The sequence below is a fragment of the Anser cygnoides genome, chromosome 2 (genome assembly GCF_040182565.1).
Source record: "Anser cygnoides isolate HZ-2024a breed goose chromosome 2, Taihu_goose_T2T_genome, whole genome shotgun sequence".
NCBI classification, from domain to species: Eukaryota; Metazoa; Chordata; class Aves; order Anseriformes; family Anatidae; genus Anser; species Anser cygnoides.
In genome coordinates this window covers 43,175,811-43,190,233 of record NC_089874.1, presented here as the reverse complement: position 1 = coordinate 43,190,233, position 14,423 = coordinate 43,175,811, and the positions used below count along the sequence as shown (strand labels likewise).

Sequence of the window (14,423 nt, the reverse complement as noted above, 5' to 3'; positions counted from 1 at the left end):
AGTGAAAAAAAAGAAAGGAGCTAAAGATGGAGAAACCTCTGTTGTTCAGTGATCAGAAATGACATACTTCACATTTGAAATTCTCAAGAATGGCATGAAGCAACATAACTATTTTCTGACTTTTAAAGTCTGTCTTTGAAAGGAAGGAGATAGTTCAAGAAAAAACTCCATTTCAGTTGAAGTCATAAAATATTGCACATCTAGGGCGGAAGAGTCAATTCAAATGGGATTAAGGACAAGCCATACTTGGCTGAGCTCTACAAGGAGGGCAAGGCCAAGAGCCTCTGCTGGTGTTGCGTGACAGTCACAGCTCTAAATGGGAGAACAGAAGATGAAGCACTGATGAGGCTGGCCACGCCACACGTATCCACAAGCCACAGGACAAAGCCACAGAGACCTAACTAGGGAAGTGCTGTCTGAACAGATGGTTTTAAATTTTCTACTAATTCTGCACCTATCCTACAGTTTCTTGGGAGAAAGTCTGTTTTTATTACCATCTCCTGCAAAGTCTATGTGATTTTAACTCTTATATGATATCTGAACAATCAAAATGTATTTCCCCAGAAACACACTGTTCTTCATATGCCACTGAGGCACCTCCCAACATCCAACACAACCTAGGCAAGGGGTCCACAGAGCCCGTTCTGCACCGAGCAGTTTTCCACAGAAACCTGAGCTGGGGACTGCTGCCTGCACACCGCTGAGGACATGGGGAGTACCTGAGTTGAAAAGCAGGATGAGTTACAGTGACCTCGTGGTCATCACCAGGACTCGGGTGCAGTAACAGAAGTTATTAAAGACCTACACAGTCAAAGACAAAGACTGTGAACTGACAGAAATCAAAAGGATGTTTATAGGGTTTGAGATGTAAAAGAGATTTCAGCTAACAATGAGCTGAGCACGTGCACTCACAGAGCAGAGAAAGTGAAAGATAACAGTGATTCCATAAAAAATGACATCCAGGAATTGGAGACAGGATAAAGAAACTGAAAATTTGTTTAACAGTTATTTTACAGGAGTCTTTACAAGGATCATATTTCTGATATAGTAGGGAAGGATTTATTTACTGAACTCAGCAGATAACAATGAAAATATTTACAAAACTGAATTCTTAGAAGGTAGATAACGTAAGGGATCCAGATAACATTAATATCATATATGTTAAAGGAAATGAAGATACAAATGAGGGAAATAAATTTTATTTTTCTGAACATAGATCTTTTCTGAGGATAACAATGCAGATAATCCTCTTTTTAAACCGGCTCCACAGAGTATTACCAGTATGAAATTTGGCAGAATATAGTTTATTCAAAGGTCTCTGTAGAGCGCAATTGTTTTAAGCTAACTATAAACCAGTACCTAGTTTCTACTTTTGCCTCTTGTTCTGTCGTGTCTAAAATGCCAAATACATATCCATATATGCACAGAGAGAGAGATAGTAAGACATGGATATTTATGGTAATGCATTACTTACCTTGATAAAGTGACTTAAAGTCCCCAAGGAAACAGTTTTGGAATAGTTTTTCAGTGGTTATACATATAAATCAAGAGACATAAATAACCAAAAAGTTGAAGAAGCAAATTAAGACATAAGGGGCTAAGAAGTTATCAAATAATACATTTTAAGTCCATTCATTCAGAAAAAGAATTACAGCGTCACTAATGACAAGATATCATTTGTTCACCCAATATGAAAAGAAGATAAATAGCTTAAAATTTTGCTTTTATCCATTGCAAAATTAACCCTCAACTGGATTATTTTTTAGTTCTTAGTTCTAGTTTTTACTCTTGGTCATGATCTCCTAGAAAACACATTGCTCTTAAATATGTAACTCCATGTTCTAAGTCTGCCTCTCTGAAGCAAAAATTAAACATTTGAATTTACTCTTTGACTTTAGAGAATCCAGGAGATGACCCTAGAGAAATACTGAAACGAACTAGAGAGGTAGAAAATACCTGTTCCTTCTGGTGAAATGAGTCCACAGAAATGTAGTGCTTTGGCCCTACTCAAGAGAAAAATGCATGACTGATAATGATCATTATTTAAATAAAGATCTTGCTGCCTGAGGTATTTGCAAATATATCAGTATTGTTGCAAATAATTTCTTTCTATTTAAGAGTTGCTGCTCTAGTAATAGTTCTGTAATGCCACAGTCACTTGTTACTAGTAGGGTTCTTAACCTACACAAAAATATATAATGCTTCCCACCTCTTTCTGTTTATCATGTATTTATAACCTAGCAGGAAAAGTAGTAGTAAAAGCCACATAGACCCACTCTGAAAGACGAATATTCTTGAGCATGCACTGTATTCATGTGTCTCACTTCCTTGAAATTTTCGCTGAGATAGATATTGGCCAAATGGCCTCTGACAATCAGAAGTATTTACAAAGCAAATGAAATTTAGGAAGTACTATAATTACTAGAAAATGCTGTGAGGGAACATAATGGATGTATCAGCAGAGGATAATTACCACAACTGATGCATGTTCCTGTGAAATTCCAGAGAGGAAAGTAAGAACTTGTTAAGCCGTTGAATTTATTCAAAAAGAGACTTTTTATTTTTATTTTTTTTAAGACATCCAGGTGTACTGGGAGCTGAACAGTTCAAAAACTCTATGAGAAATCTGTACTCAATGCTTGCCCATCTAAGGAGAAATTAGGTTGCTACTGATGAAAAAAACAGGCATTTTTACTTCAATTCAGTCACTGAAAAATATGATAGATTAGCAAGATTTCATATCAAAGTCCCCCTATTCACCAACAAAAAGAGATGCGGCATTGGAAGGCTAAGGGCAAGCTACCTTCATCATGAATAGTGCTCTTCGCATCTTGACTGAGATGTAGAGTGCTATAGTCTGATGTATTCATTTGCTGACTTCTCTTTCAGAGGGGCAATAAAGGGCCTAAACAATTAGTTTCATGTGGGGCTGTACTCTCTAGTTAAAAAAAAAAAAAAAAAAAAAAAAAGACCTATTAGGCCCTGGTCAATTATTTACCTCAGAGAAGCTCTGCAGCTCTGCTAATAGAGAAAAAAAAAAGAAAAACTAACAGAAAAAAAATATATCAACCAAAGCTACTCAGACTATTTATGAATTTCACATGGAATCTGCTGAGTACTGATGTTTTGCAGATTTCTCAAGACAAATGTTCTTTCTCAGTCTGGAAGAAATGGAAAGATATTAACTAATTATTTATGAGACAACCAATTATCTTGCGCTGTATATCTAAGACTGAACATCATGAAATGCCTATTAGTTGAGCAAGCAGGACGGTGGAGCAATTCCCTTTGGAATGGAGTGAAGCCAAGCAGTTGGACAGAGGAGCCCCCTTAGTGAGAATAATTCACTAATACGGACGTAATACTGCTCAATTTACCTAGACATTACACATCTGACTAGCAAAACGTTTAGAGTGCCAGAAAATAACCCTTACACTGTCACTGTCTTGGAGTAGAGCAGTATGGAGCTGCAAATGCTCAGCTCTACAGGTTTTTTGACAACAGACAGTAGCTGAAGTTAGAAAGTCCACAAAGAATGATATGGTTTTGTCTTGGGCAGGGACACAATACAGGGCCTTCAGAGTGCCCTGTGTGTCCTCCTTTCCTTGCAGAAGCAACACAGATTTACTTTTTCCTGATATATTGTTAGCCAAGGCCAGCACAGATGTGTGACTCCTGGCTGTGCTCAAATGCTCACGTACATAACTTACTTTCCTCTGGAGACTGAAAAAGCAAGCAAACAAACAAACCAAACAATAAATTTACATTTAGTTGGAAGGAAACACTAGTTGGGAAAGAACTTGGTATTCAAAATGAATGTCTGAGATAGACCTTCAAGAGGATATAATACAGGCCTACAGGTTTTTCACTGTGAAAGGCAGAGCTGTGGTGCCCCGTCTCTCTGACAGGCTGCTCAGCATCAGCAGGAATGCCTAGCTGTCAAAATAGCTTGTCTGGTCCATAAACCCACTGCCTCAGGGAGCAGGGTAACACAAACGGCCTGCAGCCAGGTCGATTTATTTTCTTATGGGCCTCATCCAACCTGTTACTAGATGGCAAGCCTGAACCAGAATATGAGAGCTTAGGTGAGGTATGTGGACAAAAAATTAAGACCCTTCCGTTTCACTAGTAGGCCTGAAAGAAATCCATCTGAATATCCACAATCAATTCAATTTAACCCTAAAAGGATTGATTAGTTTTCTCTCACAGTAAGATCATGTCTTGAGCAGTAGAGGTTAATAACAGATTGCATTGCATACTTCTACTAATGGTCTCCGGTTCCTCATTTTTTAACCGAAATCCATAAAGAGGTCACAGCAATAATTAGAGATGATTTTCTTTCTATGACAATTATTGAGACGCTGGGAGGATAATTTTCAGACTCTGACTGTGATTTTCCAGGAGACTCGATTCTCTTTCCTTCTCCATGCTGGAAGATAAGCAACTGCCAGGAGGGGGATAAAGCACGAGGCTTCTATACTTTGCTGAAATGTTTAAATATAGGTGCATAACCAATAAGTAGAAACTGAGTAGAAGCTCTACAGCAAACTACATTAAGAAGAAGAAACTAGAACTGACTGCTTTTTGCAGTGGTCAAAGGTAAATAATATGAGTGGCCTGTATCACTTCAATCAACCCAACTACTCAAGTGATCATGTTTATTCTCTGGCTTCTAAACAAGAAGATAAATGAATATGAGAAAACTTTTAAATATAGATTTGAAGAGTGCCTTAACCTAATAATGAGGTGCAAATATTATCTTTTATGTGGATCAAATACACTATGATAATTTCTAATTATCTGTGTTTGGAGCTACAAACTCTGTCCTCCAAAAACTGAGGATAAAATGGGATAGATATCTAGTGCATAACTGAGTGAGTTCAGTTGCTGGTTTGCCCCGTGCTGCATTATACTTTACCTGCATCTGAATGGCATTCAGGTAAATGAAAACTCTTAAAATAGTCACTTCCCAGGTCATCCTTGCAACTAAATACCATGTGAGCACAACAATCAAGAGAAAAACACATCAGAGAAACTTATAACCATTAAAATCAAATTGCACTGTATCTCTTGGAACATGAATAAGTACTCTATCTTATCAAGACTCCTATTTTGATGTCCCACATCACTTTTGTTGAACACCCAGCATATTCCTGACCAAAAGATCATTTAAAATAAAAATAAAATAAAATAATGACTTTCAACTTCTAGCTTTCACTCTTTATCATGTAGTTCTTTTTGTTTCTGGCACTGTAAAAATATTCTGCTTTATTTCTAGCTCACGTTATCTGTCCTCTCTAACACAACTGGGAATGTAACCACGGAGCTTGCAGGGTTCTAATGATGAAGCTGCTCTTCCCAAATCCTTGCTATTCACACTCTTTCCATTGGGTGTTGCTATGATATTAAACAGATTGCTATTGTGACCTAATGTATGCACACAGAAAAGCATGCCAATGGTTTAAGGTCTCTTCCACCTGTGCTGCTTTACTCTTTGTTCTATGCAGCCTGAGTCCGTTGCACTTCAGATAAATAACATACATTAGCTGGTATTAAGAAAACCTGTCAGTGACTACTTTTGAAAGAGAGGGCCATAAAATGGAGTCTTCCAGCTTGCACTAAAAGTTTTATACTCTTTCATGAAGGTGATTTGACTAAAATTTATACGTACATTGCAGCATACAATTACTGTACACCGTAGTTGTGCAGATGGCTCTCTTTTAATTAGAGAATTTAGTGCATCTTCTGCATAAAGAACCAGGCGAGGAATAAGAAGGAATTTAATGAAAGTAACCAAAAAAGGAAATAGTATAATGAAAAAAAAAAAAAAAAAGTAGAGAATTACTTAGGACACAATTCTTGCAAGGATTTTATGCTCATTTAATACTAGGAACTCCAAGTAGCTCTTTAAACAATTTGAGGGAGAAGTCTTCACAGATCTGTGGCCTCAGGGAAGTCTTGTCATCCAGTAAGATTCAGGCACCTGATCACTAAACTTTGCACAGCTGATGACCATAAACATGACAGCTGAAAATTTCAAAAGCAAGATATGGACTGGGACTGTTTTTGACATGGCAGGGACATACCACTGAATGTATTTGATGGATGTCATCAGAAAATGGCAGGGTTTCATTAAGCCATTGCAAGTACAAATGGTATAAAATCACTTCATATTTGAAATATCCTCAGTTAGCATTAAAAGCTGCTGCTGTTGATACTAATACCTAGTAACTGTAAAGAACAGAAAGCTACTACAACCTGAAATTCTGGCCGTTTTATAACCTATAATGCAATTGCTGATCTAGTTATATTCCTAGGTTGTTAGAAAAGCACTGGCATTTACCTGCGTGGTCTTTGCTCAAATTGGAAAAAGTCACACACAATATACACATTAAAAAAGAGAGAAACAGCAAGACAATATGAATTTTATGTGTACTTAAATTTACAACTGTCAGACATAAATGTTTGAATAATACAAACTTGGGCAGAGAAGAAACTGTTATGGGTCAAAAATGACTGGCTTCAACCAGGCAAGCTGTATGCCCTCTCAGCAGGACCAGCGGTGTGAGTCCCTCTCAACACACACCCCAGCATTTCTGTATTCCAAACTCTTCAGTAAATTTTAAATTTCGTAACGATGGCTACACTTACCTGGTAGACCAGGTGGGGTTTTCAGATATTTGCCATTAAAATGTTGAATTACTACTTCACATTTTTCTGTAGACTCCATTCTGGAAAAGAGAAGAGGGTGGGATGAGGGTAGAGGCAATATGTGTTACTAGACTGTTACGAAAGTGCTCAGTCAGCAAAAACAAAAAGGAATAGAGAAGGAAAAAAAAAAAAAAGACAGGCACAGATGCTGAGAGAAATCTTCAAAGCTGTTCTTGCTGACTTCTGCAGAGAAACTGGTTGAGCTCGTTACGGTACAGTGTGGCTTGCAAGGAGGACCTGCCACCCTCAAAGCCTGCAGCTGCGTTTCCAGCTGTGTGTGAGCTGCTGCAGTGTCAATGAGCAGCTCCCTCCTGGCTCCGGGGTTTCTCCCTGAACAAGGACATTCTTTATGCTCTCGTGTGCTGCCTGGAATGGCATAATAATCTAGAATTGTTTCTAGATCCCTCATGCACCCATAACAACTTCAAATGCCATGAAAAAAAAAAATAATTACAGGATTTGGGGAAGAACCCAGAAGATTAAGTAACGTTAATTATTATTATTTAATTATTAGAGATACCGATGTTGAAAAAAAAACACTGCAAAGATGGACAGTAGGGCAAAACTTAACATAATCAGTATGTGTGCCTATTACATAAAGCCAAATTCTGTTTGAAGATGGTAATTCGCATGTAATCTTGGCCGGTTCATCTTTTATGACCTCAAGATAACTTTCAGCATTGAGTCATTAAAGCACTAACAGTGAACTAGTACGTACATTATTGAGCAAACTGTCAAAGAGTACAAAGTTACTGGTCAAATCCTAAACCATGGCTATATCTCATCAGGGAATTCACCATTTGTTCAGGTCTTAAAAACTGACTGCATGCTAGTTCGCAGTGGTTCATTGACTCTGCTACAGACTGGGTATAAAAAAGTCTGAAGAGAGGAAAGAGAGAAAAATAATACTATTAAGCTAAAAAAATATTCATTTTGTTTTTCTTAGTAAAATAGTGTTTAAAAGCTAGGTTCAATATCCCTTCAATGCATTACTTCTTACCTCCAGGTACTCCCTGCAAAGTAACACCACTGACAAATATTTCTTACTTCTCACTGATTTAGATCTTTTAAAAATGAATTTATCCGCCACTCTTCCTATCACATGGTTTTGGGAAAAAGTAACATGCCTCTTGCATAGCTCGCAGGTTAGGGGCTCAACATAGAGTTTAGAGCAGCAGTTTGTCTCCCAGGGTAAGAGGGACCAAAATGACCACTGCCCCCACACACACCCCAAAAAACCCCGATCAACACTCCAAGCAAAGTCTTTTGTCAGTTTGTTTCAACTGAAATCATTAAAAATTGTCGCTTCTGGGATCTATCCCTGTTTTCACTGCATATCGTACGGGCTGGGCTGTTTCTACAGGCGCGCAGACAGCAACTTAGATTGTTCACTTTGGCTTCATTCGGATTTAACTAAGCGAATGTCTGCCTTCAGAGGCTCTTGTCTCGGGAAGAATACATGCAATAAAAGTCTGTTTTCTGTAGCTGCAGGCGCTTAGTGTCAAACCATGTTATGTTGCACCACACAGCAGTGACAATTTCATTTTAATACATGGGGCACATTTTAACAAGCCAAAGCAGTCCCTGCAAAGAATGCAATATATAAGCTGCCAAGTGAAAGAGACTCAGTGCACTTCGTGCATTTTATGTGGGGAGAGAATAAAAGCGAAATCCACAGTGTTCTGGGATAAAAAGGCCATCACTCGAAAAGCAGCCTTAAAAAGAGCGCACATTTTCTTCTCAAGTTTCACAATTAACGGCTCTCAAATACCATTGCTAGCTATCTGTAATCTGGCACACGCTTCACTTGAAACCAACACTAGCATTACCGACTTGGTTTGGAAAGGCAGCACAGCACACAAAGCCGCCGATATGTGCTCCCTCCAGATGCGTTGCTGAGTAACAACTGCATCCGTCCCCTGTCTCTGCCACCTGAGTCCCCGCGTGCCTTCCTTCCGCAGTGGGTCCGCCGGGGGTAGACCTCCCCTCCGGCTGCACCCAGACAAAATACGTTTTCTCTCATGAGTTTATTCACGTTGTCTGAGACAGAAACGTTTTAAAATGTTGAAAGGCTGAGCCCGCTATTTAAGAACGCTAACAGCAATACAACATGTTAAAAGCTAAGCTCCAGGGGATGGGTTTGTAATGTCAGCAGAACATAGGTAAACTCGGGGGAAGAGCACTCTTCAATCTATTTGTCAGTGACTTTTTATTTTTTATTTCACAATTGATGAAACAAAAAGTGGCAAATTACATTCTGGAGGATACGTAAAGATATTAGATGCTTCCAAAATTTCTGTTGAAAGGTACAACTATTCAGCTCCTGCTGGAAAGGTGAGGACATCAGCTTCACATGGTAATAAAAATCTGTTTCTGATCAGATCATTCGCAAAGCATAATTTTCAAACTCTTCAATGGTATGTTTTTGATGTTGATCCAAAGAGAATCTTAGATAATAATTCATGTTCAGATACACCTTGGAGATACCTACAATATATCTGAGTATTATTTTGAGTCTAGAAATGCATTGCAGAAAAAAAAAATATCAAAGCCATAGGCAAGATTTTTCTGATATTTTAAAATGTAATGATAACTACCAAACCCAAAAAAAACTAAGATAAATGTGAAAATTTATTTCCAGTTGTGTCTATGTATAAAACTAAAAATTTCTCAAGTAGAATATAAGTAACTAGACTAACTATATTCCGTCCCACTGGAAATGGAGTTCATTTAAAAAATCTGAAGACTGTTATTATCATTTTTCAAGACATAATTTACAAATTTATGATGATTCAGTAAGACAACAACAACAACAGAAGATAATTAATATTAGGCAAATACAAACAAAAACACATCATCTGAGGTTCACCTCTTGCTGTTAAATACTTTTTTTTAAGATAATTTTAAAAATGTATATTATTCTCTCTACAGACTGTAGTGGTTCCAAAGTAGTCACTATGTGTTATAAGTAATAGGTAACCTTCAACGTGGAAAAGAAAAAAAAAAAAAAGGAAAAGATTTAAAAATTAAGCTCTTATACATGTTTATTATAAAGATTGAGGCAGTGTCAAGAAACAACTTAATAAAATTTATACACAAAGAATAACATGATGATTACATAATTATTACATGTGAAATATTCAGTACCATGTAATTACCAGTTAGTAGTAAAATGTGGGTTTGGTTTACATATACCCTATAGTCTCTTTGCTTAATAATAATATTGTAAATGAGAATCAGGCCTGTATTTTTTATATTGCAAGTAAATATTTAAAGATGAAATTATTACTACCACACTTAGGTTATCATCAACATACAAATATTATTGTTTTATTTTATTAATAAAATCAGGAATAATGCTTCTTTACTATTTAAGGCATTTTGCAAAGATGATAGTAGGAAAGTAGTTGCAGTATTTTGCAGTGGAGAAGTCTGAAGAACTGACGCCACAGTTAGAATATACACTGGAGAATTCAATTTCTTTAGCCTATCAAAAAACAAAATAAAATGACTAGAGGGGCAGCCTGAGAGAGGTGCATAAGTATCTCTGTGGGGAGAATAAACTTGGTGCTAAGTTCTTTAATCTGGTTGAGAAAGTTGTGATAAGAATCAGATAAAAGTAGAAGAGAAATCAGACAGAAATATATAACTATAAGGAAGATGACCCACTGGCACACATACTTAAAAAGAAGTTGTGTTTTTTTTTTTTTTTTTTTTAATTCTATATCTTCAAATCACTTCTGAAAGTTGTATTTTAGTAAAAGACAAGTACTCCCAGTTACCTAATGTTGAGATAATACATCAACCGTCTGTGATATAAAAGAACTCAGAGAAAATTATATGGCTTTAAACAGTCTAAAGCTACAAAATAGCTTTGATTAGTATGAGGCTTCTTAGCACCCAGTCCTCCTTATGTCCTACTCGTCATTCTTCTACAGTGCTATGTTCAATAACTTCTTTAATTTATTTTGCTGATTTAATTCCAGGCATCCTAAAAGTCTAACATGGCCACAACCTGTGATTTTCTTTTCCCCTATAACTGATTCAGGTATCTTTTGTCCCCAGCTTATCGCTTACTGGTAAGCGATTGCTTCTAGATGCTTGCACTTTGGGGTTTAAAACTGTTTTGTGATGAAAAATAATGTTCCCCTTGTCAGTTACAGTGTAGGAAAAGATAATCATTTTGACAAGATGTCCTCATTGCTCATAAATAATGTCTTTTCCAAGTGTGCCTTGCTTGTGTATTTTTCATGTTCATTCCTGTTTGCATGAACGACAGGAGGTTGTCTGCGATCACAGATGGATACACGAGATCTGCAGAAAGCACCCCAGCGAGGACAGGTTACAATCCTCCTCTGAGGGTTTGGGCCATCCTGTAGCATAGCCTACTGTGCCCAGGGGACTCTTCGGAGCTGCCTGAATCAGTTTCCCCCCACAGAGCTATGGCGCTTCCACTTCACAGAGAAACCTGCTTGTTTCAGAAGAAATCTGATGTAACTAAATGACACCTACTTTGTCCTGAAAAACCCTGGAAGACGTGCAGCTTCCTTTGAGGAAAAGAATATACAAATTACAAGCTTGGCTCTTTCATTTTGTTTGAGTGGAAACTGGAACCAATCCATTTCTACTGAAATCCACGCGAAAATGCTATATATAGAATTAATGACCCCGTGAGGGCTCAAATCCTTGTTTCCCATTTTCTGTCACTCCCTTTCAGTTGTTGAGTCAAATGTTGTTTCCAAAGACTAAATTTAAGACATATAAAGTCCAGATAAGCAGGAGATAAGTTTAATAAAAAACATGTGCTGGCAGAGAAATGCATCCCACTGGAAGCTCCACCAAGAGCACAAGGTAGGGAAAAGACAAGGATAGAGCCTAAACTCCAAACACCACAAGATGGATAAATGCCCCATTATAGACCCCCCTGCTCTTTCTCAAAGGGACACAAGTATCTCCTCAACATTTCCTTCTGCTCTGAGATGATAGAGACAACTAACTGAGAAACTCTTGACTTGGGTCTTTCAGTGGGAATGGCATCGTAACAAGCTTTTATGACAGTTTATGTTGGACAAATTTTCTCACGTTACTGGAAGAAGAATAGTACGAACACACAGCCATTTCCACCTAGACCCTGGCTGATTTATGCTACTGTCTTCACAGTCTCAGGTTAAGCATTATACTGGTACCCGCCAGCAGTGCAATACTTGACTGTCTGACTGTCAGCATTTCCATCATAAATTTCTGTTTTCAGAGGCTTATGACTTTGTTATAAAACGTCGCTTGGGGGGTGAATCTTGCAAGGTCGTTTTAAGTTACAAGACAGTAAACAAAATAAAAAAGTTAGTGGTTTCTAATTCTTTCTTTGCACTTTATTGTTTAAAAGGACCTATAAAGCGCTTGCTCCACTGTTCAGTTGACTGTGGTACATGTACGTATGGTATTATTAACATTGCTATCTCTGTAGGGAGGATACTTAAATAATACTTTAATGGCATTTTACTGGGGGGCTCTAAACCCCTAATTTTTATTTCATTGATTCAGTGGTATCAGTAAGACCCTCCCCAAGGTATATCCCATTGTTTCCCTGTCCCCTTCTCTGTGTCCCAAAGAGTTCTCTTCACAGTACCTAGGGCTTGGGTAATGAAAATTGCTAAACCAAATTACCTGATGGCTCCTAACCTTCTTTGTTCCTCCTTCTTCACCTTTAAGGGCTTCATGCCTATTTTCATGTTATGGCTACCCACTGATATTTGTTCTGGGATCCTGCCTCACCTGTCCCACTCTGGAATTTGCATCTCCCTGGAAGTGCAGCCTCAAGTCTGGCAATATTCTCAGGGATGCACTAGGTTTACCAAAATTTGATCTGGGTTGCAATGCCAGATGGAAATCTGAGGATTTTGGAGACACATTCTCATTCCACAGAAGTTTCCAGCACTCTGCAGTGCTGCTGTGAACCCCTTCCAGGGAGGCTTTTCAATGAAAATTTATCACTGAAGGCATTGGAATATTATACAGATATCACACATAGTCTTTGGGGCATGTTTGGGATTTCCAGTTTCATCTGAGATATCCAATTATAAAGCAATTTCCTGGGGAAGATGTAGGATTTGACAGATCATTCTTCTGACTGAAAGTAGGAATGATCCTCATCATATCTAAGCCCGCACTACTGTCCCAGATGATGGATTTGTTCAAGTTAAATTTATAGCACCTTTTATAACACCTTTTCAACTGCCTTCAATTAAACCCTTGAATAAGGAAGAACAAAGCATTTCCCTTCTTCACAAATGCATCCTTAAACTGCCTGGATGTTCCCTATCCCCTGGTGCTGCTGACACTTCTCTGCCTCCAAAGCAGCATTACCACTGATCCGCAGAAATCTCCCTTTAAATATTTCCCTTTTCATTTAGCAAAAAATCACCACTGCTTTGGCTCCACTTTGTGTTAGATTTTCTCCCACTCAAAACCTGGCAGTCACCCTTTACAGGCCTTTGGAAAGTCAGGTCTTTCGGCACATAGAGTCATCTTTGTAGTGACAGCACATCTTCAGGATGAATTTAAGTATTTTTCTCCATGCTTTTGGTGCCTTCTCAAACCCAGTATCTCCAGCCTCCCTCTAAGACCTTCTCTCTTACCTACTCTCCTTTTTACTCTCACCAACAACTTTGCTAATGGTCAGTTTGCAAAACCGAAATCATAAAAGATGACAGAGCCACTTTAAAATTGTATCTCAGAAAAAGATGTCTTCAAATCCAGTTGCTTTGGATTTTTTTTTTCCTTTGCTTCTTTTGAGGATTAAGGACTATGCTTTCATTTTAAGCTCTGAGGAATCCACTTACACTTTCTAAATGAAAGATCAGATGCTGAAGTCATTGAATGACTCTCAGCAATAGGGATTTAAGAGAAACGCCTATAGTTTTAAGTCTTGTGATGAAATCCCTGTGTGAGGGTAACACTGCATCATTCCCTCTTTCTACAAGCAATCTTACGACAGACTGAACACAAAGCTTCTCATCTGCACCTCCTCCTTTTTCCATATTCCCTGCTTATTAGTATTTCTTGCCCCTCCTTCTCATTTGTCTTTCTACTGTGTGAAAGACAAAGACTTTCTACCGGCTGTCAGTCCCAGCTTCTGCTTGCCGGTGTTGGCAGAAACCCATGGTGCCAGCTACCAGCAGCAAGACAAACCCTGCTGAATGCCAGCTCCCACGGGCAGTCTGGAGCCAGGTAGCACAGGATCTGAAGTACAAAGATGGGCGAGCTGTGAGGCAGAGGTGGGTGTCCAGAGGTTACAGCAATTCCCTTTCAACTGAATGGATTTCTGTGGAGCCACAGCTGGAGTCCAAAGTTACCCTTCTCTGGCCCCTTGCTCGTAACTCTCCTCCCCAAAATCTCCCCCAGGGTGTAGCTAGGCAAAGTTGGGTTCAAGCCACAATGAAACATTCTGGAAAGTTTCAGGAAAATCTGTTCAGCGGCTTTTGAGGGATGCAAAAGAGGAAATAATTTAACAGCTTAAAAAAGAGAGCTAGTTTTGTATGTGCGTACTTTTAAAAAGGATGAACTTTAATGTGACCAGACATTACTCAGATCCAAGATCTAAGAGTGTGATCTAAGAACATTTGAAGTTACCCAGGTTATAAATGATTAAGTAGCCACCTGCAGCATTATGAAACTCCTAATCATATTCATTCAGGAAAAAAATGTGACAATAG

At 38.3% G+C, this 14,423-nt stretch overlaps 1 protein-coding gene across 13 annotated transcripts in view; it reads right to left on the bottom strand.

Annotated features, from left to right (window-relative positions):
• RBMS3 (RNA binding motif single stranded interacting protein 3) overlaps window positions 1–14,423 on the bottom strand; it is a 702,788-nt gene that overhangs the window by 136,520 nt on the left and 551,845 nt on the right. For all 13 annotated transcript variants that reach the window (XM_066991135.1, XM_066991136.1, XM_066991145.1 and 10 more), the window contains one exon: window positions 6,652–6,731. In XM_066991135.1, coding sequence (XP_066847236.1) covers window positions 6,652–6,731 — 80 coding nt within the window. The remainder of the gene's footprint in view (window positions 1–6,651; window positions 6,732–14,423) is intronic.